Source organism: Ailuropoda melanoleuca, chromosome 2, assembly GCF_002007445.2.
Source record: "Ailuropoda melanoleuca isolate Jingjing chromosome 2, ASM200744v2, whole genome shotgun sequence".
Lineage (NCBI taxonomy): Eukaryota > Metazoa > Chordata > Mammalia > Carnivora > Ursidae > Ailuropoda > Ailuropoda melanoleuca.
In genome coordinates, this window is record NC_048219.1 from 89,913,143 (window position 1) to 89,938,300 (window position 25,158).

At 41.5% G+C, this 25,158-nt stretch overlaps 1 protein-coding gene across 3 annotated transcripts; it reads left to right on the top strand.

The window, feature by feature from the left end:
• Positions 1–572: 572 nt before the first annotated feature.
• On the top strand, positions 573–3,483 carry IVL (involucrin). 3 transcript variants are annotated; one of them, XM_034654317.1, is made up of 3 exons: positions 576–641; positions 1,867–2,519; positions 2,679–3,483. In XM_034654317.1, exons 2-3 carry the CDS (start codon positions 1,890–1,892, stop codon positions 3,090–3,092), a joined length of 1,044 nt encoding a protein of 347 aa, XP_034510208.1. In that variant the 5' UTR covers positions 576–641; positions 1,867–1,889; the 3' UTR covers positions 3,093–3,483. The 3 variants fall into 3 exon arrangements, with proteins under 3 accessions (XP_034510207.1, XP_034510208.1, XP_011215518.3); XM_034654316.1 differs by having other exon boundaries at positions 573–632; positions 1,867–3,483; XM_011217216.3 differs by having other exon boundaries at positions 1,867–3,483.
• The last annotated feature ends 21,675 nt before the right edge of the window (positions 3,484–25,158 follow it).

The window sequence follows — 25,158 nt, forward strand, 5'->3', positions numbered from 1 at the left end:
CTTGACCCTTCTGGTCTAAAGTCTGACCCGCTCACAACAGGATTTATTTCCATGCAGAATGGAGTTATAGATATGTCCTGAGAGCAGATGGACTGTGGGCTAGTGGCCAAGAGAATCCCCAGCAAGCCCATCCCTTCATGAGATGCGATTCTTCCCACCTTGAGACCGCACACCGCAGCCTGAACATCCCATAGAAACACATAACTTTCCTTTCCATGTCCTTGGAAATGAATCTCCAGGCCTAATTATCAGGGTGACCCTGTTTTACAAGTGAAGAAATTAAGATTCAGAGAAAAGGCTTGGCTAAGGTCACAAAGTAATAGGAAAAGGGGACCAGTTTCCCAAGATGTCTCCCTCACCTCCCCATACCTAGGTCAGATGAGTATCACAGGAGTGATAGAGCCCCCAGAGCTCTCTCTGTGTCTCTGTGAAAAGGAGCCCTGAGGGGTTTTCTGCTTCAGGTGCCTGTGATGAGTCAGGAAGGGGCTGAAGGAAGTTGACCAACTTGAGTGGTGAAACCAGTCCATCTCCTTCAACCAGGGAAGGAGGTTGGACCGGGAAACCATATAAAGGGCACCCTGGCTCCTGCCCAGCTCAGAACTCCACTAGAGGCCTCTGCAGCCATCCCCACTGTGAGTCTGGTAAGCATTAGCTGGGAGGACTGGGGCTGGCACCAGGGTCATCCAGCACACCAGAAGGTGGCTAGGGTGGCCAGCCTGGGTGGGTGCATGGATCACTCTCAGGCAATATTCAGCTGGACTACATGCCTTTTTGGGAGGGCTCAGGTCACTCTGCTGAAGGACATATGCCATAGCATGAAAACATAGAAGAAAGAACAATCCCCTCCCCTCCTGTCCCATCTTTCCTTGGTTTGATGTTTTGGAGTGTGTGTGTGTGTGTGTGTGTGTGTGTGTGTGTGTGTGAGAGAGAGAGAGAGAGAGAGAGAGAGAGAGAGAGAGAAGAGTTAAGATGGGGATGAGGGGGAGTACAGTCAATTTCTTCCCTGAAACTGTTTGATTTGGGCTGACCATGATTGTGCCTTCTTTAGTGGGGCAGGGGTTTGAGGGAAATGCATGTAACCCTTGTTGTACTGCAGAAGGGAGAATGGCAAAATGGGGGGAAATCTTCTATTTGGAGAAACCCAGGCAAAGCAGGAGCTGGAACAGCCAACTTAGAAGTACAAGACTTGGAAGAACTGGCTCCACTTCCCAGCAACATTCCAGCCCTTCCCCCCACCCTGTCCCCCAAGTGCTAGGGCTGTAGCTACAGCTCCAAAGGTCATGAGCTGGAGGTCATGGAATTGAACAGGCTGATCTGCTAATTTTATAGAGGGAAATCTGAGGCCCAGCAGGACTAAGTGACCTGCTCAGAAACATACAACCTTTCAGTGGGACACTTAAGCTGATACTATGTTGTGTGAGTAGTCCAGGGTGTGTGCTATGGGCCACTGATTTTCCAGGACTCAGGAGTCCTCCAGGAGCACCCTTCTTTACCTAGGACTTCACCTCTTCCCATCATAACCCCAGAACTCATCTCTCCTTCTTGGTCAATAGAGGTCAGAAGTAGGGACAGAGGCGAGGATTAGGCAAGAAATGGCACCCAGCCCACTGTCACCCAGTAACTCTGAAGACAAACCTCTTTGTTGGCTCTATCTGAGAACAAGAGACCCCTAAGAGGGCCTTTCTCAGCCCTCCCCCTCCTCCCCTTCACTCTGCTGCTTCTGGGGAACATAGCCCAGATTGGATAGGAGAGCCCCAACCCAAGGAATGAGAAAGGATGCTGAGAAATGAGGCCCTTGTGCAGATTCTGGGGATTCACCCACTCCCTCTGCCTTCAGTCACCCTTCTGACCCCTTCTGTTTTTCAGGTTGATCTAAAGCAGGTTCCAGGATGTCCCAGCAACACACTCTGCCAGTGACCCTGCCCCCTGCCCTCAGTCAGGAGCCCCTCAAGCCTGTTTCTCCACCCATCGATACCCAGCAGGAGCAAGTTAAACAGCCAACTTCACTACCAACCCTGTGCCAGAAGATGCCTTCCAGGCTCCCAGGGGACGTCCCCCTGGAGCATGAAAGGAAACACACAACTCTTCTGAAGGGGGTGCCTGAGCAACAATGTGAGCCACAGCAGCAGGAACAGCATCTGGAACAGCAGGAACAGCAGCAGCAACAAGAACCACAGGAACAAGAAGTGTGCCTGGGACAGCAGGAACAGCAACAGCAACAAGAACCACAGGAACAAGAAGTGTGCCTGGAACAGCATCTGGAACAGCAGGAACAGCAGCAGCAACAAGAATCACAGGGACAAGAAGTGTGCCTGGAACAGCATCTGGAACAGCAGGAACAGCAGCAAGAGTCACAGAAGCAAGAACTTCACCTGGAACAGCATCTGGAACAGCAGCAGCAGCAGGAGTCACAGAAGCAAGAACTGCACTTGGAAGAGCATCTGGAGCAGCAACAGCAGGAGCTACAGGAGCAGGAAAAGCATTTGGAACAGCAGCAGCAGCAGCAGCAAGAGTCACAGGAGCAGGAACTTCACCTGGAACAGCATCTGGAACAGCAGCAGCAGCAGCAGGAGTCACAGAAGCAAGAACTGCACTTGGAAGAGCATCTGGAACAGCAGCAGCAGGAGCTACAGGAGCAGGAAAAGCATCTGGAACAGCAGCAACAGCAACAGTCACAGGAGCAGGAACTTCACCTGGAACAGCATCTGGAACAGCAGCAGCAGCAAGAGCAGGAACTACACTTAGGACAGCATCTGGAACAGCAGAAGGAGGAGCTACAGGAGCAGAAAATACTGCAGCAGCAGCAAAAGGAACAGTGTGAGGAACATCAGGAAGCAAAAAATCTGGAGCATCAGCTGGAGCATGTAGAGCTGGAACAGGAAAAGAAGCTCTTGGACCAGCACCTGCATCAAGAGCTAGCAAAGGGAAATGAGCAACTGGAAAAGAAAAAAGAGCAGCTCCTGGAACAGCAGGAGCAGCGGCCAGAACTGGCAGAGCAGCAGGAGGGGCAGGTGGGGCAGCCTGCTTTTGTCCCCACTTCTGGCCAGGTCCAAGAGACCCAGCCAGTTCAGCCACTGAAGGGAGAAGTCTGAGCCCTCACAGAGCAGCAACAACAGAAGCAGGGGGTGCATGGCCCCCCAAAACATAAGTAGGCATGCACAGTATCCCAGAGGCTCTCAGGATATCCCACACAAGTGAAGAGAGAGCCAGTGGCCTCGCTAATCTCAGGTCCCCAGCCTGGGTGGCCTGCCACATCTGTGAACCTGTCTGACCTGTCCTCCTATTTCTTTGATGGGGCTAGGGGAAGGGGAAGTTATTGTCCAGAACCCAGCCCTAATGAGCTCAGTCCCAACCTCATGTGGCCAGAACCTCTGCTTGAGGAGACAGTTACTACACTAACTCTGACTTCATCCCCAGTATTATAGTTGAATCTCTAAGTGTGTACAATAATACGGAATAAATCCTGGAAGTCCTGGGATCCTGTATTCTGTTCATCTTTTCTCATCTGTCTCTCACCATATAAAAATCTGTGTGTGGGTCAATGGTTCCAACAGACTCTCTTGGCCAATTCCCAAAGGAGGAAAGACATCTTTAGCTCGGCTCCTCAAATCACCCAATACATTCATCAGTTTCTTAAAAGGAAACCAAACCAATACCAAACCGAAACAATTTCACTCATGCACCTAAAAGCAATGCTTGCCAATTCCTGGTCACGAAGCAGGGACAAGTTAAACTGGTTGGGGAAGGAGGATCTGCCCGCCTCAGTCCAGCACTGCCTTACAACACACACCGGGCCCAATCCTAGCCCCTGGCCAAGCTCAGTCCAGCACCTCCAATCTCCTCTCATCTTCTCACTTTGGGAAGGGCTCTGGGAAGATACCAGAGAGGTATGCAGGCTTTGGCTGGGTTCTGGTCCCTTCCTGGGTGTTCTCTCTGTACAATGGCTTCTAAGAGTCTTATGGACTATCTACTTGGCTAAGGAAAACTTTAGAAAAGTGATAGAAGCAGAATTGAGCAAGATGGGAGGAGGAGAATCCTAAGACTGGTCCCAACCAGTGACAATGGCAGAGTCACTAAAGAAAGGAAAGGTTGGGCCCACTGGAATCAAGGGAGTGCTCAGTAGGCTGGAGAAATACAGATCCAAGGCCATTGTAGCCATTACCCTCTCTGACATTTCTGTAGCCTTTACTGGCATCAGTCACACCAGGACTTGGGGCCCTCTCCTTCCTGGGACAAACTCTGCCTTTAATGCTTCAAATCACCTGCCTTTAAATATTTAACCCCATCATTTCAGGCAGGTTGTCTCAAGCCCCCTGAAGCCATTTTACCACAGCCATGAAGATATGCCTGGGGCATCCCTGTTGAGATGTCCACAGGCAGCTAGACTCAACAGACCCAAATGGCACTTAGCATCCCTTACTCCCCCCCAAACATAGCAACACTCACCATGTTTCCCCCTAGGAACTCTTTTCTGGGCAATGATACCGCCGTCTGTGCATTCACCTCAGCAGAGACATCATCTCTCCTCTTCCTTCTTTTCCCCACCTGTCCCACCGATGACCACTTCCTTGTTAAAACCCCGCCAACACCCCCAAGCTTGGACTGAGATCATTCTTCACCTCAACTATTGCAATGGCCTTTAAGCTTGTCACTTTTGCTCCTTGCCTCCCTATGCACCCCCACATTGTGCCCATCACACAGAGGACAAGGTGTTCTACTTAACCTTTGGATCTAAATTCATTGCTTCTGCTAACACTTCTCAGTGGCTCTCATTATAGATCTTCCTCAACTTAAAATAGGTTTATGTCCCAAAAGATCTATCATAAGTTGGAAACATAGTAAGTTGAAAATACATTTAATATACCTAACCTACCGGACATCACAGCATAGCATAGCCCACTGTAAACATGCTCAGAGAACTTACATTAGCCTACAGTTGAGTAAAATCATCTAACACAAAGCCTGTTTTATAATGAAGCTTTGAACACCTCATGCAACTTACTGAATACTGCACTGGAACTGAAAAACAGAATGGTTGTACAGGTAGAGAATGGCTATGCGAGTATCAGTTATTCACCCTCATGACTATGTGGCTGACAGAGAGCTGGGGCTCCCTGCCTCTGCCCAATATCACAAGAGAGTATCATCCACATATTGCCAGCTCAGGAAAAGATTCAAATTCAAAATTTGAAGTATGGTTTTTACTGAATGCATATTGCTTTCACACCATTGCATAGTCAAAAAATCATAAGTCAAACCATAGTAAGTCGGGGACCATCTGTACTTACAGGGTGAGGATACTCAAGTCCTCCTAACAGGACAAAAGTTATGATAAGTCTGAGTAGGACTGGGCAGGAATACTGGGGCAGAGGGAGAAGTAACCAGAAAAACTCAAAGTATGCACTCATTTTCTTTGGAGATTTAGGTTTTGATGTTTTTTGGTTGTTGTTTTTTTTTAATAGACCTTATTTTTTTAGAAAAATAAAAAAAAGCTGAGAAGCTAGTACAGAGGGTTCCCATGTACTCCACACCCAGTTTCTCACATTATTAACATCTTACATGGATATGGTTCATTTATTGCAATTAACAAAACAATATTGATATATTAACTAAAGTTCATGATTTATTCTAATTTCCTTAGTTTTAACCTAATGTCTTTTTCTGTTCCAGGATCCCACCTAAAGATACTCCACCATATTTAGTCATCTTGTCTCCTAGGTTCCTCGTGACAGTGTCTCAGCTTTCCCTTGTTTTTGGTGATGTTGACTGTTTTAAAGGTGTACAGATAAGCTATTTTGTAGACTATCCCTCAATTTGGGTTTGCCTGATGTTTCTCTTATGATTAGACTGAAGTTGTGGGGTTTTAGGAGAAAGAATACAAAGGTAAAGTTCCATTGTCATCAAGTTATATGAAAGTACATACTCCTGACATGATTTATCACTTTGATCTCCTGACTTAATGAAGTGTGTGTCAGGTTTTCCCACTGTAAAGTTAAATACTCCTTAGCCTACCCCTCCTCTCCCATCTTTTGAATAGTGTGATGTTTGGAAGGAAGTCACCATGTGAAGTGGGGAGTAAGCTCCCTGTCATTGAGGGTGAAGTATCAGCATAAATCATTTGGAATTTTCTGTACAGGAAATTTGTCTCTTCCTTCTCACTATTTGTTTATTTGTTTATGTGTTTAATCACTTATTTGTATTAGTGTAGACTCATGAATACTTATTTTATATTTTGGGCTATAATCCAATAATTATTATTTTCTTTTTTATTATGGTAAAACATGCATAATATAAAACTTACTATCTAATACAGTTCAATAGTATTGAGAACATTTATTTTGTTGTGCAACAGCCCATCTCCAGAACTCTTTCATCTTGCAAAACTGAAACTCTGTACCATTGCAACAATGGCAACCACCATTCTCCTTTCTTGATTTATTTTGTCCTTTAAGAGGGGCAGGGGGAGGGACAGAGGGAGAGGAAGAGAGAGAATCTTTTTTTAATTTAAATTCAATTAATTAACATATAGTGTATTATTAGTTTCAGAGGCATAGTTCAGTGATTCATCCGTTGTATATAACACCCAGTGCTCATTATATCACCCTTCCTCCTTATGCTTATTACCTTGCTAACCCATCCCCCTAGTCCCCTCTCCTCCAGCAGCCCTCAGTTGGTTTCCTATGGTTAAGAGTCTCTTATAATTTGTCTCCCTCTCTGATTTCATATTGTTTTATTTTTCCTTCCTTTACTCTAGGCTCCTTTGTTTTGTTTCTTAAATTCCACCTATGAGTGAGAACATACGATAATTGTCTTTCTCTGATTGACTTACTTTGTTCAGTATAATAACCTCTAGTTCTGTCCACATCATTATAAATGGCAAGATTTCATTTTTTGATGGCTAAGCAATATTCCATTTTATATCTATATATGTCTATCTATATCTATCTATCTATCATCTATCTAATCTCACATCTTCTTTATTCATTCATATGTTGGTAGACATCTGGGCTCTTTCCACAGTTTGGCTATTGTGGACATTGCTGCTATGAACATTGGGGTGCATGTGCCCCTTCAGATCACCATATTAGTATCTTTGGGGTAAACACCTAGTAGTGCAACTGCTGGGTCATAGGGTAGTTCTATTTTCAACTTTTTGAGGAACCTGCATACTGTTTTCCAGAGTGGCTACACCAGCTTGCATTCCCACCAACAATGTAAGAGGGTTCCCCATTCTCTGCATCCTTGCCAACATCTGTCATTTCCTGATTTGTTAATTTTAGCCATCCTGACTGGTGTGAGGTGGTACCTCATTGTGGTTTTGATTTGTATTTCTCTGATGCCGAATGATGTTGGGCATTTTTTCATGTGTCTGTTGGTCATTTGTATGTCTTCTTTACAGAAATGTCTGTTCATGTCTTCTGCCCATTTCTTGACTGGATTATTTGTTCTTTGGGTGTTGAGTTTGATGAGTTCTTTATAGGTTTTGGATATTAACCTTTTACCTGACAAAACATTTGCAAAAATCTGGGAGAGAGAGAATCTTAAGCAGGCTCCATGCCCAGCACAGAGCCCAATGCAAAGCTCAATTTCACAACCCTGAGATCATGACCTGAGCTGAAATCAAGAGTCAGATTGAGCCATCCAGGTGCCACATAACTTCTTTTTGTCTTTTCAAAAAATCTTTCCTTTATCCCCAAATGCCAGCCTCTGGTAACCACCATTTTACTTAAGTTCAGCTTTTTTGGTCATGAATAAGTAATTATGTATTAAGCTTGATAATATATATATTATTATGGATCACATTACATATAACACTAAAAATTAATATAATTATAATATAATATAATATATAATAAATTAATATATGTTGCATATGACATTTTCTTTATCCATTCATCTGTTAACATTTAGATTGTTTCCATATCTTGGTCATTGTGAATAATGCTGCAATGAACATGGTAGTGCAGATGTCTCTTCAGATAGTGATTTCATTTCCTTTGGGTATATACCCAGAAATAGGATTGCTGGAGCATATGGTAGTTTTATTTTTAATTTTTTGAGAACCTTCCATATTATTTTCCATAAAGGCTGTGTCAGTTTACGTTTCTACCAATATTGTACAGTGGTTCCCTTTTCTCCACATCCTTGCCAACACTTGTTAGCTTTCGACTTTTTTTAATAGCTATTATAACAGGTGTGAGGTGATATCTCATTATGCTTTTTTCTTTTAATTTTTTGTTTGTTTTTAATTTAAATTTTAGTTAGTTAACATAGAGTGCAATATTGGTTTCAAGAGTAGAATTCAGCGATTCATCACTTACATATAACACCCAATGCTCATCACAACAAGTGCCCTCCTTAATACCCATCACCCATTTAGCCCATCCCCCACCCACCTCCCTCCATCAAACCTAAGTTTGTTCTCTATAGTTAAGAGTCTTTTACGAGTTCCTTCCCTCTCTCTTTTTGGTTTCTTAAATTGCACATGTGAGCGAAATCATATAGCATTTGTCTTTCTGTGACTGACTTATTTCGCTTAGCATAATACACTCTAATTCCACCCATGTCATTGCAAATGGCAAGATTTCATTTTTTGATGGCTGAGTAATATTCCTCTGTGTGTGTGTGTGTGTGTGTGTGTGTGTGTATACCACATCTTCTTTATCCATTCATCTGTCAATGGACATTTGGACTCTTTCCATAGTTTGGCTATTGTTGATAATGCTGCTATAAACATCATGGTGAACATGCCCCTTTGAATCACTATTTTTTTTATCCTTTGGGTAAATACCTATTAGTGCAATTCCTGGGTCATAGGGTATTTCTATTTTTAACTTTTTGAGGAACCTCCATACTGTTTTCCAGAGTGGCTGCACCAGTTTACATTCCCATCAACAGTGTAGCAGTGTACACACCTTTCTCCACACCATCACCAACATCTGTTGTTTCTAGTGTTGTTTATTTTAGCCATTCTAACCAGTGTGAGGTGGTATCTCATTGTGGTTTTGATTTGCATTTTCATGCTGATTAGTGATGATGGTCACCTTTTCATATACTGTTGGAAACAGTATGGTATTGACGTAAAAATGGCCACATAGATCAAGGGAACAAAAGAGAGAAACCAGAAATAAATCCATGCATACATGGTCAACTAAGAAAAGTATAGGCTCTTCAACAAATGGTGTTGGGAAAACTGGATATCCACATGTGAAAGAATAGAATTGATCTCTTAGAACCATACACAAAATCAACTGAAATGGGCTTAAAGACTTAAATGGAAGATCTGAAATCATAAAACTCCCAGAAGAACACATAGGAAAAAAGCTGTTTGGCATTCATCTTGGCAATTACTTTTTTGGATTTGATACCAAAAGCACAGGCAACAAAAACAAAAGGACACAACTAGGACTTATAAAAGTTTCTGCACAGGAAAGGAAACAATCAACAAAATGAAGAGGGAACAGGGAAAAATATTTGCAAACCACATATCTGATAAAGTATTAATATTCAAAATGTATAAAGAGCACTTATCACACAATATCAATAAGCAAACAAATTAAGAAATGGGCAAAGGTCCTGAACAGTATTTTTTTTTGTTGCTTGGATTATTCCAGCTTTGGCCATTGGGAGCTCTTCCCATTAACTCCTGTGTCCTTTCTTAATACATCAATGTGAGGCTTTTCAGTTTGATTTTATTTTTTGTTTTTTCTTTGTTTATTTGTTTTGTTTTTTGAGCACTTTCTTACTTTCTGGCACCACGAAATGCTCCAGGTTTGTCTTGTATGTTTTCTGTCCCCGTCTAGAATCAACAATTTCTTCAAGGAGCCTTGTTTCACTTTATGAAGAATGATATTGGAAACCAAGGCCTGAACACTTGGTATGTTCATTGCTACTGGTTTGTCACTTCTTTTAGGGCTTCTCATCTGACAAAGAAAATATGCTGAATATTCTAACTTGTGTCTATGTGTATGTATGTTTCTATATGTAACACACTGTAAGGCAAACATGAGTTTACACTGATATCTTTCACTGTAATCCATTACTACATGGATCATTCTAGCCTCCTCCCCTTCCCCATCTTTAAACTTTGACCCCAACAATGAGAAACCTGATACCTACCATCCACCATCTATTTTCCTAATTGTTCATTTCCAGTATACACATATAGTTGAATCAAAATTATTAACCTGAACCCTTTCCCCTTACCATGGTTTCAATATCATTATCAACTATGGGATGATGCCTATGAATATTTCCTTCATCTTTAGTCTTATAGATCCCTCTCATTTCCAAAGTTTTTGAGGTCACCCCCTCCAGTGAGGTTGTTTTATACATTGTAACATAGATTCTCTCATCACAGTCTGCATTGCTCCCTAGGATTCCTTGACTTCCTAAATAATTTTTTCAATTTTCATAAATTAAGCTTCACTCTTAACGCTGTAAAATTCTATTGGCTCTGCCAAATGCATAATTATATGTATCTACCATTACATTATCATACAGAATAGTTTCATTGTCCTAAAAAAACTCACCTATGCTTCACCTGTTTACCCTTTCCCTGCTCTACCTGAATCCCTGACGACACCGGTCCTTATACTGTCTCTATAGTTTTGCTTTTTCCGGAACGTCATACAATTGGAATCTTACAGCATGTAGCATTTACAGACGGGCTTCTTTGACTTCACAATATGCATTTAAGTTTCACCTGTCTTTTAATATTTTGGTAGTTGATTTCTTTTTATTACTGTGATAAGAGGAGCTTGGCCATAAACCATTGAGTAAGGCTGCACATATGAATATACCACAATTTGTTGAACCATTCACCTATTAAAGGACATCTTGTATGCTTCAATTTTTGGCAATTATGAATAAAACTGCTACAAATCTTTGCATGCATGTTTTTGTCTTAGAGATAGATTTTCACATAATTTGGGCAAATCCCTACAAGCACAGTTGCTGGATCACACAATAATACTATGTTTAGCTTTATAAACACCCTCCAAAGTGACACATAAAATTAGCCATCACAATCATTCATTATGATCTCTTTTTGTTTTGTTTTATTTTGTTTTGTTTTGTTTTTGAGGGGCTATACTGGTGAATTAAATAAGGAACGTATAATGGGAACTATTATGAGAGTGGTACTAATCTCTGTCATTCTGCCCAGGATGATGTTGTACTGTATTTTATGTACTGTCTTGGTTAGTGGCAGTGGGGGAGGGGGAGTTGCATGGTGTTATGGATTTCAATTTGGCCTTTCTACTATGATAAGTCTTACTCCATGGGTCAAGAAACAAACATGAGAAAACTGCCAGGTCCTAAGTATGTTCATCTTGCAAGTTCATCTTATCTTTAAGGCATCAGTGCATACAGGAACAGAAAAAAGTGGGCTCTGAGTGTGTCTATGGACCTCTTGCACCCATTGTGAAAAGGACCTGGGCCAGAACTCTATCGCCTGACTCCCTCACCCTTTTATTGTAACAGGAAGGCTAGTATGATCCCTGGGGCTTCTAATATTAGTCTGAGCTCAGACATACATCCAATAGCCCTTAAAAGATTTGGATATTTCTCTTTCTACAAAGCATAGTTATTTGGGAAATAATTGGGTACATCACTATTGTATATACTTGATGAGGTGTTTTAGGGCCTTTCCTCAAGAGGACTGGATCTTCTTTCAATCAATGGGTTCTAGGTCTGAGAACTGCCTCAGAGCTGAATATTTGGTAAGGAATTGTAACTCAACTTTGAGGTAGCTGACATCAGCCATATATATGGAACAGATACATATCACGAATGACTGCCCATCCATGTTGTCCCTAGGAGTACCAACTTCTATTATCCATTGCTCTAGATCCCTGTGAGTCAGGGCACCTAGGTGAACATTCTGATATTCCAGTCTTGCTGTTACAGTAATCATAATTTCCTTCCCTTTAAAGGCTAACTAATGCCACCTATCCTCTGCTATTCCAGAATCCTATCATTCTCACTGACACTGTGGAGCCCAGTTCCATAAATATTTCCTACCTCAGGCCCAGACTACAGAAGACAGTCAGTATCTGGCTTCTCAATGATAGTGATGATGCCCCCTTATCAGTACATTCTTTGTAACTTTAGTGAAAGGAATGACTTCCAAGCTCTTCTGAAGAACATATCCAGTTGTTTGGTTTGGGTTGTATAATAGATTTATTCTAGCACATTCACCTCTCAAACACTTTATCCTTTCCTCAATACTCTCAGATGGCCTGGCACCTTCACCATAACTTTTTTCAAGTCCTACAAGAATCCCAGCAGCATATTTGGACCATCTCTGGGGAAATGAGTCATAAGTATTGCCTCAGATCAATAAATAGTCTCCTAGTCAGTCTCCTATTCTCCTCCCCATGGTCTAACATTCTCAAGCTCGTCTCCCAGATAAGAACTCCTGTACGCTGCAACATACTGTTTGCAACTCCTTCAGTGAATAATTCTCTCTGCCCTCCCTCTTATAAAGCAGAAACAGCACTAACCCAGCTGGGTCTACTGAGACATAACCAATGGGCAGGAGAGGAGGGGGCAAATCTTGAGTTAGACAAGTATTATCTTACAAGGCATCTACTTTAGTTGAAGTCTCTTCAGAGTCTTCAGCCAATGGGAATGTGAAGACTGAGATCTCCTATCCAAGGAGAGTGGCCCATCTCTACAGGCTGAGAAAATTCAGAGGATTCTGGAATTCAGTATTATCAAGTGTATTTGTGAATATGTTCCCATTTCTTCCCCAGGGCCCTTCTTTTGGTGTAAGAAACATGTGAAAAGCAACCTTCATGCACTGTGGGTGGGGAATGTAAATTGGTGCAGCCATGATGGAAAACAGTACAGATATTCCCCCAAAAAATAAAAATTGAAATGTCATATGATTCCAGTACTAGGTATTTACCCAAATAAAACAAGAACACTAATTCAAAAAGATATACACATCCCTATGTTTATTGCAACATTATTTACAGTAGCCAAGATATGGAAGCAGCCCAAGTGGCCAACCATATGAATGGATAAAGAAAATGTGGTGTATATATATACAATGGAATAATATCAGCCATAAAAAGAATGAGATCATGCCATTTGTGACAACATGGTTGGACCTAGAGGACATTATGCTAAGTGAAATAAATCAGACAAAGAGAAATGCCATATGATTTCACTCATGTAGAATCTAAAAAAAAACAAACAAACAAAAAACAAACAAGCAAATCAGAACCATAAATATAGAGATTAAATTGGTGGTTGTCAGAGGGGAGGGATTAAGTGATGGGCAAAATAGGTGAAAGGGAGTAGCAGCTACAGGCTTCCAGTTATGGAATCAACAAGTCACAGGGATGAAAGGTGCAGCATAAGGAATAAATTCAATGGTATTGTAATCACACTGTATGGTGACAGAAGGTAGATACACTTACAGTGAATACACCATAACATACAGACTTGTCAAATCACCTTGTTGTACACTGCAACCAATGGAACATTGTGTGTCAGCTATACTACATTAAAAACAAAAGAGGAGGAGGGGCGGACTCGCGGATCGGCACCAGCGAGAGAGCAGACTGAGACCATGAGCCAGGGAACGCATGCCACCAGACTGAAACGGAGCTCCAGTGCGCTCACTGGAACCAGACTGAGACCAGGAGCCCCGGAGCGCACGGGGGCGGCTGGTGGCTCGTGGCTGGCGGTGTTAGAAACACAAAAGACAGAGACGCACCTGCCTTAGAAGTGAGGGCTGGGACGCCGGGTGTGGGGCGCACATCCCGGGACACTGCAGGGTTGAGCAGCACCAACAGAAACAGAGCTAAAGTGGCCAGAACATCAGTGGAGAATGGTCTGCGATCCCTCTGTTCTGAGACAGAGGCTGGGATTCGGCCACTGCTGCTTTGACTCTCAGAAGAGGCAGAGCAAACCACCAGGGAAAGCGGCCAGAGAACAAAAGCCTGGAAATACCAGCTCACAGTGAGCCCAGCCCCAAACCCCCTTGCAGGGGACACGAAGACTCTACCCAAACAGGGTTGCCTGAGTACTAGCGCGGCAGGCCCCTCTCCCAGAAGGCAGGCTGAAAAATCAAAAAGACAACATCCCTAAGATCCCTATAAAACATGTGCACACTGCCTGGGTCCCGGTCAATAATTTGGGCTCTGGGCAATCCCGAAACCTCTCCTCATCAGAATGATGAGAAGGAGAAATTCCCCCCCCCAGCAAAGAAAAGACAATGAGTCTGCGGCCTCTGCCACAGAACTAATGGATATGGATATAACCNACAATCCCGAAACCTCTCCTCATCAGAATGATGAGAAGGAGAAATTCCCCCCCCAGCAAAGAAAAGACAATGAGTCTGCGGCCTCTGCCACAGAACTAATGGATATGGATATAACCAAATTACCAGAAATGGGGTTCAGAGTAACAATGGTCAAGATGATGTGTAGGCTTGAAGGAATTATTAACGAAAACATTAATGAGAATAAGGAATCTCTAAGGGTGGAAATGAGAGCGAATCTGGCAGAAATAAAAAATTCTATGAGCCAAATGCAGTCAAAACTAGAGGCTCTGATGGCCAGGGTGAATGAGGCAGAAGAACGTATCAGCGAATTGGAGGATGGGTTAGAAGAAAAGATAAATTAGAATCTGTTCTCAAAAAAATCCATTCTCAAGAATGTAGGTTACGGGAGATTACTGACTCAATGAAACGTTCCAATGTCAGAATCATCCCCGAGGGGATGGAGAAAAATAGAGGTCTAGAAGAGATATTTGAACAATTTGTAGCTGAAAACTTCCCTAATCTAGCAAAGGAAACAAGCATTCGTGTCCAAGAGGCAGGGAGGACCCCTCCCAAGCTCAACCACAACAAACCTACACCATGTCACGTCATAGTGCAATTCACAAATATTAGATCCAAGGATATAGTATTGAAAGTGGCCAAGGCAAAGAAATTTGTCACGTACCAAGGCAAAGGTATCAGAATTATGTCAGACCTGTCTGCACAGACCTGGAATGAGAGAAAGGGTTGGGGGGGGGCATTTTTAAAGCTCTTTCAGAGAAAAACATGCAGCCAAGGATCCTTTATCCAGCAAGGCTGTCATTCAGCATTGATGGAGAGATAAGTAACTTCCAGAATTGTCAGACACTGACCAATTTTGTAACCAAGAAACCAGCACTACAGGAGATATTAAGGTGGGTTCTATAAAAGTAAACAGGCCCCAAGAGTGATACAGAACAGAAAGTCACAATCTATACAAAAAAGACTTTACAGGCAACATGGCATCATTAAAATTATATCTCTTCAATAACCAGTCTCAATGTAAATGGCCTAAATGCTCCCATAAAATGCTACAGGGTTGCAGGTTATATAAAAAGACATGACCCATCCATTTGCTGTCTACAAGAGACTCATTTTGAAACTAAAGGTACATTCAGACTGAAAATAAAGGGATAGAATACAATCTCTCACACCAATGGACCTCGATAGACAGCTGGGGTAGCAATTCTCATATCAGACAGACTGGATTTTAAACTAAAGACTATGAAGAGAGACACAGAAGGGCACTATATTATTCTTAAAGGATGTATCCAACAAGTGTATATGACAATTATAAATATCTATGCCCCCAACAGGGGAGCAGCAAGATACACAAGCCAACTCTTAACCACAATAAAGAGACATTAGATAGTAATACATCAATAGAAGGGTCCTTAACACTCCACTCTCAGCAATAGACAGATAATCTAAGCTGAAAATCAACAAAGAAACAAGTGCTTTGAATGACATACTGGACCAGATGGACCTCATAGATATATACAGAACACTACACCCCAGAACAACAGAATACTCACTCTTTTCGAATGCACACAGAACTTTCTCCAGAATAGACCATATACTGGGTCACAAAACAGGTCTCAACCGATACCAAAAGACTGAGATTACTCCCTGCATATTTTCAGACCACAGTGCATTGAAACTGGAACTCAATCACAAGGAAAAATTTGGAAGAAACTCAAACACTTGGAAACTAAGAACCATGCTGCTCAAGAATGATTGGGTAAACCAGGTAATTAAGAAGAAGATTAAACAATTTTTGGCCACCAAGGAGAATGAAAACACATCGGTCCAAAACCAGTGGAAACTGCAATGGCAGTACTAAGGGGGAAATACATAGCCATCCAAGCCTCGCTCAAAAGAACAGAAAAATCTAAAATGCAGGTTTTATACTCTCACCTCAAGAAGCTGGAGCTGGAACAGAAGAACAGGCCTAACCCACGCATGAGAAAGCAGTTGATCAAGATTAGAACAGAGATCAATGAATTAGAAAACCAGGAGCACTGTAGAGCAGATCAACAGGACTAGAAGCTGGTTCTTTGAAGGAATAAATAAGATCGATAAGCCACTGGCCAGACTTACTCAAAAGAATAAAGAACCCAAATTAATAAAATTATGGATGAAAGGGGAGAGATCACAACCAACACCAGTGAAATAGGAAGGGTCATTAGAAACTTTTATCAACAGCTTTATGCAAATAAATTAAACAACCTGGAAGAAATGGATGCCTTCCTGGAAGCCTATAAACTACCAAGACTGAAACAGGAAGAAATTGATTATTTAAACAGACCAATTAATTATAAAGAGATTGGAGCAGTGATCAAAAACCTCCCCAAAAACAAGAGTCCAGGGCCTGACAGATTCCCGAGGGAATTCTACCAAACATTCAAAGAAGAAATAATACCTATTCTCCTGAAGCTGTTTCAAACAATAGAAACGGAAGGAAAACTACCAAACTCATTCTAAGAGGCCAGTATTACCTTGATCTCCAAACCAGGCAAAGACCCCATCAAAAAGGAGAATTATAGACCAATTTCCCTAATGAATATAGATGCCAAAATTCTCAACAAGATCCTAGCTAATAGGATCCAACAGTATATTAAAAGGATTATCCATCATGACCAAGTGGGATTCCCCCCTCGGGTTCAAGGGTGGTTCAACATTCGCAAATCTACCAGTGTGATACATCATATCAACAAGAAAAGAGTCAAGAATCAAATGATCTTCTCAATACATGCAGAAAAAGCACGTGACAAAATACAGCCTCCTTTCCTGATTAAAACCGCTCAGAGTGTGGGAATAGAGGGTACATTCCTCAATCTCATAAAAACAATCTATGAAAAGCCTACAGCAAATATCATTCGCAATGGGGAAAAGCTGGAAGCCTTTCCCTTAAGATCAGGAACACGACAAGGATGTCCACTCTCACCATTATTATTCAACAAAGTGCTAGAAGTCCTTGCAACAGCAATCAGACAGCAAAAAGGGATAAAAGGTATCCAAATTGGCAAAGAAGAAGTCAAACTGTCTGTCTTCACAGATGACATGATACTCTATATGGAAAACCCAAAAGACTACACCCCCAAACTACTAGAACTTATAGAGCAATTCAGTAATGTAGCAGGGTACAAAATCAATGCTCAGAATTCAATTGTGTTTCTATACACGAACAATGAGACTGAAAAAAGAGAAATTAGGGAATTCATTCCATTTACAATAGCACCAAAAATCTTACATTATCTCAGAATTAACTTAACCAGAGACATAAGGATCTATATTCTAGAAACTGCAAATCACTCTTGAAAGACATTGAAGAAGACACAAAAAGATGGAAAAATATTCCATGCTCATGGATCAGAAGAATAAACATAGTTAAAATGTCTATGCTATCCAGAGCAATCTTCAGTTTCAGTGCCATCCCAATCAAAATACCAATGACATTTTTCAAAGAACTGGAACAAGCAGCCCTTCAATTTGTGTGGAACCAGAAAAGGCCCTGAATTGCCAAGGAATTTTTGAAAAGGAAAAAGAAAGCTGGGCGCATCACGTTGCCAGATTTCAAGCTATACTACAAAGCTATGTTCACAAAGACAGCATGGTACTAGCACAAAAACAGACACATAGACCAATGGAACAGAACAGAGACTCTAGAAATGGACCCTCGGCTCTTTGGGCAAGTAATCTTTGACAAAGGAAGAAAAAACATCCAGTGGAAGAAAGACAGTCTCTTCAATAAATGGTGCTGGGAATATTGGGCTGCTACATGCAAAAGAATGAAGCTTGACCACTCTCTCACACCATACACAATGATAAACTCCAAATGGATGAAAGAGCTCAATGTGAGACAGGAATCCATCAAAATCCTAGAGAAGAACATAGGCTGCAACCTCTACGACATTGGCCACAGCAACTTTTTTCATGACACATCTCCAAAGGCAAGCAAAACAAAAGAAAAAATGAAGTTGTGGGACTTCATCAAGATAAAAGGCTTCTGCACAGCCAAGGAAACAGTCAAAAGAACTAAGAGGCAGCCCATGGAATGGGAGAAGATATTTGCAAATGTCACTACAGATAAAAGACTAGTAATCTAGATCTACAAAGAACTTCTCAAACTCAATACATGAGAAGTAAATAATCAAATCAAAAAATGGGCAGAAGATATGAACAGGCACTTTTCCAATGAAGACTAACAAATGGCTAACAGACACATGAAAAAATGTTCAAAATCATTAGCCAACAGGGAAGTTAAAATCAAAACCACATTGAGATACCACCTTATGCCAGTTAGAATGGCAAAAATTGACAAGGCAAGAAACAACAAGTGTTGGAGAGGGCTGGTGGGAAATCAAGTTGGTACAGCCACTTTGGAAAACAGTGTGGAGTTCCCTTAAAAAGTTAAAAATAGAGCTACCCTATGATCCAGCAATTGCACTACTGGGTTTTTACCCCAACGTTACAGACATAGTGAAGAGAAGGGCCATATGCACCTCAGTGTTCATAGTAGCATTGTCCACAATAGCTAAATTGTGGAAGGAACTGAGATGCCCTTCAACAGATGACTGGATTAAGAAGATATGGTCCATATATGCAGTGGAATATTACTCAGCTATCAGAAAGAACGATTACCCAACATTTGCTGCAACATGGACGGCACTGGAGGAGATTATGCTAAGTGAAATAAGTCAAGCAGAGAAAGGGAATCATCGTATGGTTTTACTGATTTATGGAACAAAAGAAATAGAAGGAAGATCAGTAGGAGAAGGAAGGGAAGAATGAAGGGGAGGTAAACAGAAGGGGGAATGAACCATGAGAAACTATGGACTCTGGGAAAAAAACTGAGGGCTTAAGAGGGGAGGGGGGTGGGGGATTGGGATAGACTGGTGATGGGTATTAAGGAGGGCACACATTGCATGGTGCACTGGCTATTATATGCAAATAATGAATCATGGAACATGACATCAAAAACTAAGTATTTACTATGTGGTGACTAGCATAATATGATAAAAAAATATTATTAAAAAAATAAAAAAAGAGGAACATGTGGATGCTACGAATGCAGCTCTCTATGAAGGTCAGTATTAGACCCTACGCCTGGTATTTAGCACCATCTTCCCTCTGCAGGAGAGGAGAGTCTTTAAACACTGATATGGAGGCTTTCTGACTTTCATATCATGTCTTAAGATAGTAAATGGATGGCCTGAGTTTGTCATTTTTTTCTCTTTAAGGAATCAGAAGGATCCAGGAATAATCAACCAATCCAACTACTCATAATGATTACCGTTTCCTCCATGTGTCTCAAATGTCAAATATACTGCACAAGCCCGCACAACATCTTCCACTGACCGTATTTTGCCCCAGTTCACCATAAAAGATAAAAGTGATATGCTACTATAAGCCAGGGGAAATCAACACTCCACTTACCACCAATGAAGGGTTTCTAATCTCTTCTGGCCAATGAGTGAGCCAATTACAGAATCCCACTATTAGAATCTGCTTCCTGGAACTACAACTGGTTGTCATTGTTGGATTCCCTAGCAGCACTCCCTGAAATGAGGATTTGTTTCTAAGTGATTTATGAAGCCAGTGCTTCCAAGAGAAACTAGTAAAGGAGTAGAAGAAGCAAGACTGGGAAGAAGACAAAACCTTGCAGGTGTGTGGTTTCAGGCAAAGGCATATGGAAGAAAAGTTTCAAACTTGGTCCAACAAAAGAAATTTATTTTTTTAAAAGATTTAATTAATTAATTAATTCGTTTATTTGTTTATTTATTTGACAGAGACAGCGAGAGAGCACAAACAGGCTAACCAGCAGAGGGTGAGGGAGAAGCAGACTGCCCACTGAGCAAGGAGCCTGTTGTAGGGCTCGATCCCAGGACCTTGGGTTCATGACCTGAGCTGAAGTCAGACACTTAACCATCTGAGCCACCCAAGTGCCCCTCACAAGAGAACTTCAGACCACACAAGTAGCCTCAGGGCTATACTGATGTGAAGCAAGAGAACCAAGCTTCCACAGTCCAGTGCCTATAAGTCATTGGCTAAGGGCCATTCCAGGGAGACATAAAATCTCAGGCATGTCAGGCTTTGTGCATGTGATGTTCTATTGCTCATGGGAAGTCATATAAAGAGGTATCACCATAAGAACAAATGGAGGCAAAAGCATACCAAAGTCTATGTGATGTTGAAGGACAACATGAGGACACAGCCAGCAAAATCCAGATAAAAAATTCTCAATGACAAATACTGTGATTTCTTCAATAAAAAATTGAAAGGAGACAAAAAATGGACAGGGAACTTTATAGATTAAAATAAACTTTAAAGATATATTAACCAGTAACAATGAATCTACCTTATTTTGATCTCAATTCAAATAAGTTCTTAAAAAATAATGACTTTTATGAGATAATTGGAAATGTGAACACTGAGGGGATATTTCATAATAAAAGCTTTTTTGGTACTTTTAAGATATAATATGTAACATAATTGGAGAAAAAGGAGTCATCTATAATTTAGAGATATCTATAGATGAAGTGACATGAATTTGGAATTTGCTTTAAAAAAAACAGAGGGGGCAATTATTGGGGATATAAATGAGACAAAACTGGTCATAATTTGATGATTATTAAGGCCGGATGATATACATGGGATTCATTCTACAATCCTGTCCACTTTTGTATATGTTTAAAATTTGCCATAAAATAGTAAAATAATCATTGAAAAATGCTAATAATGACAATATAGAAATTGTGCCCTATTTCATAACTACTTAAACATATAATAAAAAGTAGATTTCAACTTAAAAATATAAAGAGTAGTGCAGAACTTTTAAAACATTTTATAGAGATATCTTAGCTTGGTTTCACCCCAAAAGGTGTGATCTAAGACAACAGAATGCATATAAGTAGTTTACTTTGAGAAGTGACCCCAAGTAGATGAAGCCAGGAGCAGTGGAAAGAATCAAACAAAACAGGAGCAAAGTCAGTCCAAGGGTGTGTTATGAGCTGTGTGCTACTGTGGGCACCTGCAGCTAGACCCCACTCCGGAGCTTCTAAGGACCTTGCAAAATGTGCATCAGAATTGCTCATCTGAGGGGCGCCTGGGTGGCGCAGCTGTTAAGCGTCTGCCTTTGGCTCAGGGTGTGATCCCACTGTTCTGGGATCGAGCCCTACATCAGGCTTCTCTGCTGGGAGCCTGCTTCTTCATCTTCCACTCCCCCTGCTTGTGTTCCCTCTCTCACTGGCTGTGTCTCTCTCTGTCAAATAAATAAATAAAATCTTAAAAAAAAAGAATTGCTCATCTGAGACTATGAAAAAATGTCATGTCTTCATGGACTCCTGCCTTCTAATATTCAGTGTTTGTCCTAGGGGTTGTTACCTCCTTCACACTTCCTCATCGTGTTGGCACCAGCGTGAGGAGGCAGGCTACTGTGAGTGTTCTATGCGCAGCACTCATGAAGCCTTCGTAGGAGAAAGAACCATCTAAAGTAAGGTGCTGTCAGGCTAGCTCTGAGCGTGGTGGTTGCCGTAGCTTCATACCCCTAGGCAAAAAGGGGTGGTGAGAAAAAGGGAGATAGGCATAAAAATGTCAGACTATAAGCATCTAAAAAGCGTGACAGAGACTCTCATCAGAGTGGTCTCCCCATTGTGATAGTTACTCTCTCCTCTTGGAATTATCATTTTGAATAAAGGTTCTCCCTGCTACCACTACTAAAATTTTGACAGCAACTGAATTATTTCCCAGTAATTTTTCTTTCTCATTTAAGTTTAAAATTTATTATAAATTTATTTTATGTTGTAGTTTCTACTCTGGTTATGACCCTCCTTTTATATTTTCAGTATTATTATTTTTTCTTTTTTTTTTTTTACCTTGGTCAATATTATTGGTCTTAACTATTTTCATCTTTTCAAAGAATCAATTTGGTTTTCTTGCTTCCCCCTGTGTTATGTATTTGTTTTCCATTTCACAAACCTGATTTTATCGTTAGTATTTTCTTACATCTACTTTCTTTGGAATATTCTAATTTCTTAAATTCTAGTTTCTTCTGGTAGGTTTTTAGATCAACTTCCAAATTTCTATGAAAAGTTTAAATCTTTCATTTTCTTTCATTGTGTTTCTTTTACTGTATATCCTATGAGTTCTGGTTTGCAGTATTTATGTTACTTTTAGTTTTAAGCATTTCCTAGTTTCCTCCAGATTGTCATGTCCAGTAGTATAAGTTACTGTAATGCCACAATATATCATTAGATCAATACCTAACATCTCCATATTCCATAAGAAAGACAACGTTGACTCTTATCTCTCAGAAATAAACATTTGTACCACTCTACTAGGTAACAGTACCAACAAACAACCAAATAAATAAATAAATACATAAATAAATAAATAAATAAATAAATAAATAAATAAATAAATAAATCTGACCAGGCAAGGTACCACTGTGGAGGTTATAAAGATGTCTATTGGAGACAGACACACTTGGGATTGAACCTGGTATAGTCTAGCCAAGAGTTGAAAACCTTCCAAGATGGCCTGCCACTCTTTGAAATGTCTGTGGTCTCTTGCTATCCTCTAGTGTCATGATGCAGAAGTGCAGGCCTAGAAGAGAAGGACTCCACCCCATGTAGGCTCCTAAAAGCAAACTTGGGGTATCCACACTATTTGAGACACCTCCATGGAAATAGTGATGAATAGGGTAGTTTGTGCCTTGAAGGATTCAGAATGAGCAGGAGTATAAGACAAATGCACAGATGACTCTACTAACAATAATTGCCACCATTTATTGAGTGTTGGCCATAGGTCCATCCTGGTGTCTTTACATGCATGATCTCATCTCCTTGGCACAACAATGCTATGATGTATGTATGATTATCCTCCTTACCTTACAGACAAGGAGACTGAGGTTCAGAGAGGACAAGTCACACACCCAAGGTACAATGAGAGTCATTAAGAGTCAAATCCAGATTTGTCTGAATCCAGAATCCATGCCCATGCAAATGCTCCGAGGACTCAGCAACGGGAAATCTCACAGAGGCTTAGTGGATTCTCAGAGCACCTTCCTGGGGGAGATGACATATGATCTGGGATTTGAGGGAAGAGTACCAAAAGATGAATGCCAAAAGGGGATGGAGTGGGGCCCCAGAGGAAACTACCTGAGTGAAGGAGAGATGGGGAAAAACACTGTGGGTATGAAGGGATTAAGTGGTTCAATTTGGCTTGAGCATAGGAAGAAGAAAGAAATAAAATGGACGGGCTGGTTGGCTTGAGACTATGTTCTTTGTTCTTCCTACTATGTTCTTCCTTGAATCCCCTGCTGTTGGCATGGGATGCCTGAAAATGAAATGAGAAGTGTGAATTCTGTCCCAGAACCCTGGCGGGGTCCCAGAGCCCACTAGCCCTGTGTGGACCTTACTGAACTCTGGGGCACCCCAGAGCAGCCAAGAACTCTGAGGGGTGAGAGAGGAGGCCTAGATGAAGGCTAAGTTAACAAGTACAGTAGGGCTAATCTGAGATGGTGGTTCTGCCTGCAAGAAGGGCAGTAGGAGGAGGCTCCTTCAGCAAGAGGCCACTTGTTACAGTGCCTGCCTCCTCAAATAGGAGCCAGCAGTCTAATAGGGTTGAATATGCTCAGCTGGACAAAGATATACTTTTAAAATCAAGACTTTTCAGGAAAAGCCATGATGTACAATATAGTGCAAAGAGACCTACACATAGTAGCAGTAAGTATATCACTGCTCCCTTACTGAAACTTGGTTTCTTCTTAGCTGAGTTTAAAATAAAAAATTGGAATAAAAATATGCTCTCTGGGTTCTGATAAGGACACAAGATAAGAAGACAGGAACCTTGACCTGTGCTTTGGCTCAGCCTTCCTTCCAAGGTCAGAGTGGCCTTTCTCAGGCAAAACTCAGATCAGTTGGCTAATAGCTCAGACCCTCTACAGCCCTGCACTCCATGGAACACGGTCACTACCTGAACTCGCCTGCTCTTCATCTAACATGCTGTAGTCCTGCAATACTCATCAAACACATCAAAACCATCCCTGTCTCAGGCCTTTGTACTTGCTCTTGGTCTGCCTCTATCCATAGACTTTTGTTTGACCATCTTGCCGTCATCAAGCCCAGCTCCAATGTCTCTGCCTTATAGAGGCCTTCCTTAACCACTCTAACTAAACATTACCATGTTGTAGTTTCTTCACAGCCCTCATGCCTTCCATGAGATGCTGTTGTCCACTTATGTGTTTCTTGGTCATGTATGAGCTTATCATCTATCTTCCTCCCCTACCCCGCCCACTGGATGTCAGCCCTGAGGAAGAAGAGCCTGTGCAGCATTTGTTGTGCTCTGTTTGCTCTGTGCCCCGGAAGTGACCAGTGCAAGGTAGGCACTCAATAAGTGGTATTTGCTGCTGCAGACACGTTGACTCTCTGTAAATGGAGCTTTCCAGTTATGGGGTGATCTTGATGATTCCTGACCTTCCCACCTAATTACGCCTCAAAAAGACCCTTCAGGTGGAGCAAGAACAGGCCCCCACAATACAGCTTGTGAGCCTCAAAATTGGTCAGTGCTTTGGACTAATTTCTGGACATTCCTTCTAGATGTCCAATTCTCAGTCTCTTTTGGACTTTTGTGAGAATTATGGTTGCACAATGGAATGGTTTGCCATAGAGTTAGGTGGAAGTGGAGAAGAAGCGGGAGGGGAAGACTTCTCTGAGCTGAGGGAGGAGTAAAGTTCTCCCTCAAATCAGAAAACTTTTTGGGGAAAAGGGAGGGCATCCTTGACCTGCGCTCACCATGAGTGCATTAAGAAGGTGGTACTGAGCAGGGCCCCCCTCCTCTAG

What these genes read in the sequence shown, in the direction of transcription:
- IVL (XM_034654316.1), top strand. Translation starts at nt 1,890, where the DNA reads ATGTCCCAGCAACACACTCTGCCAGTGACCCTGCCCCCTGCCCTCAGT.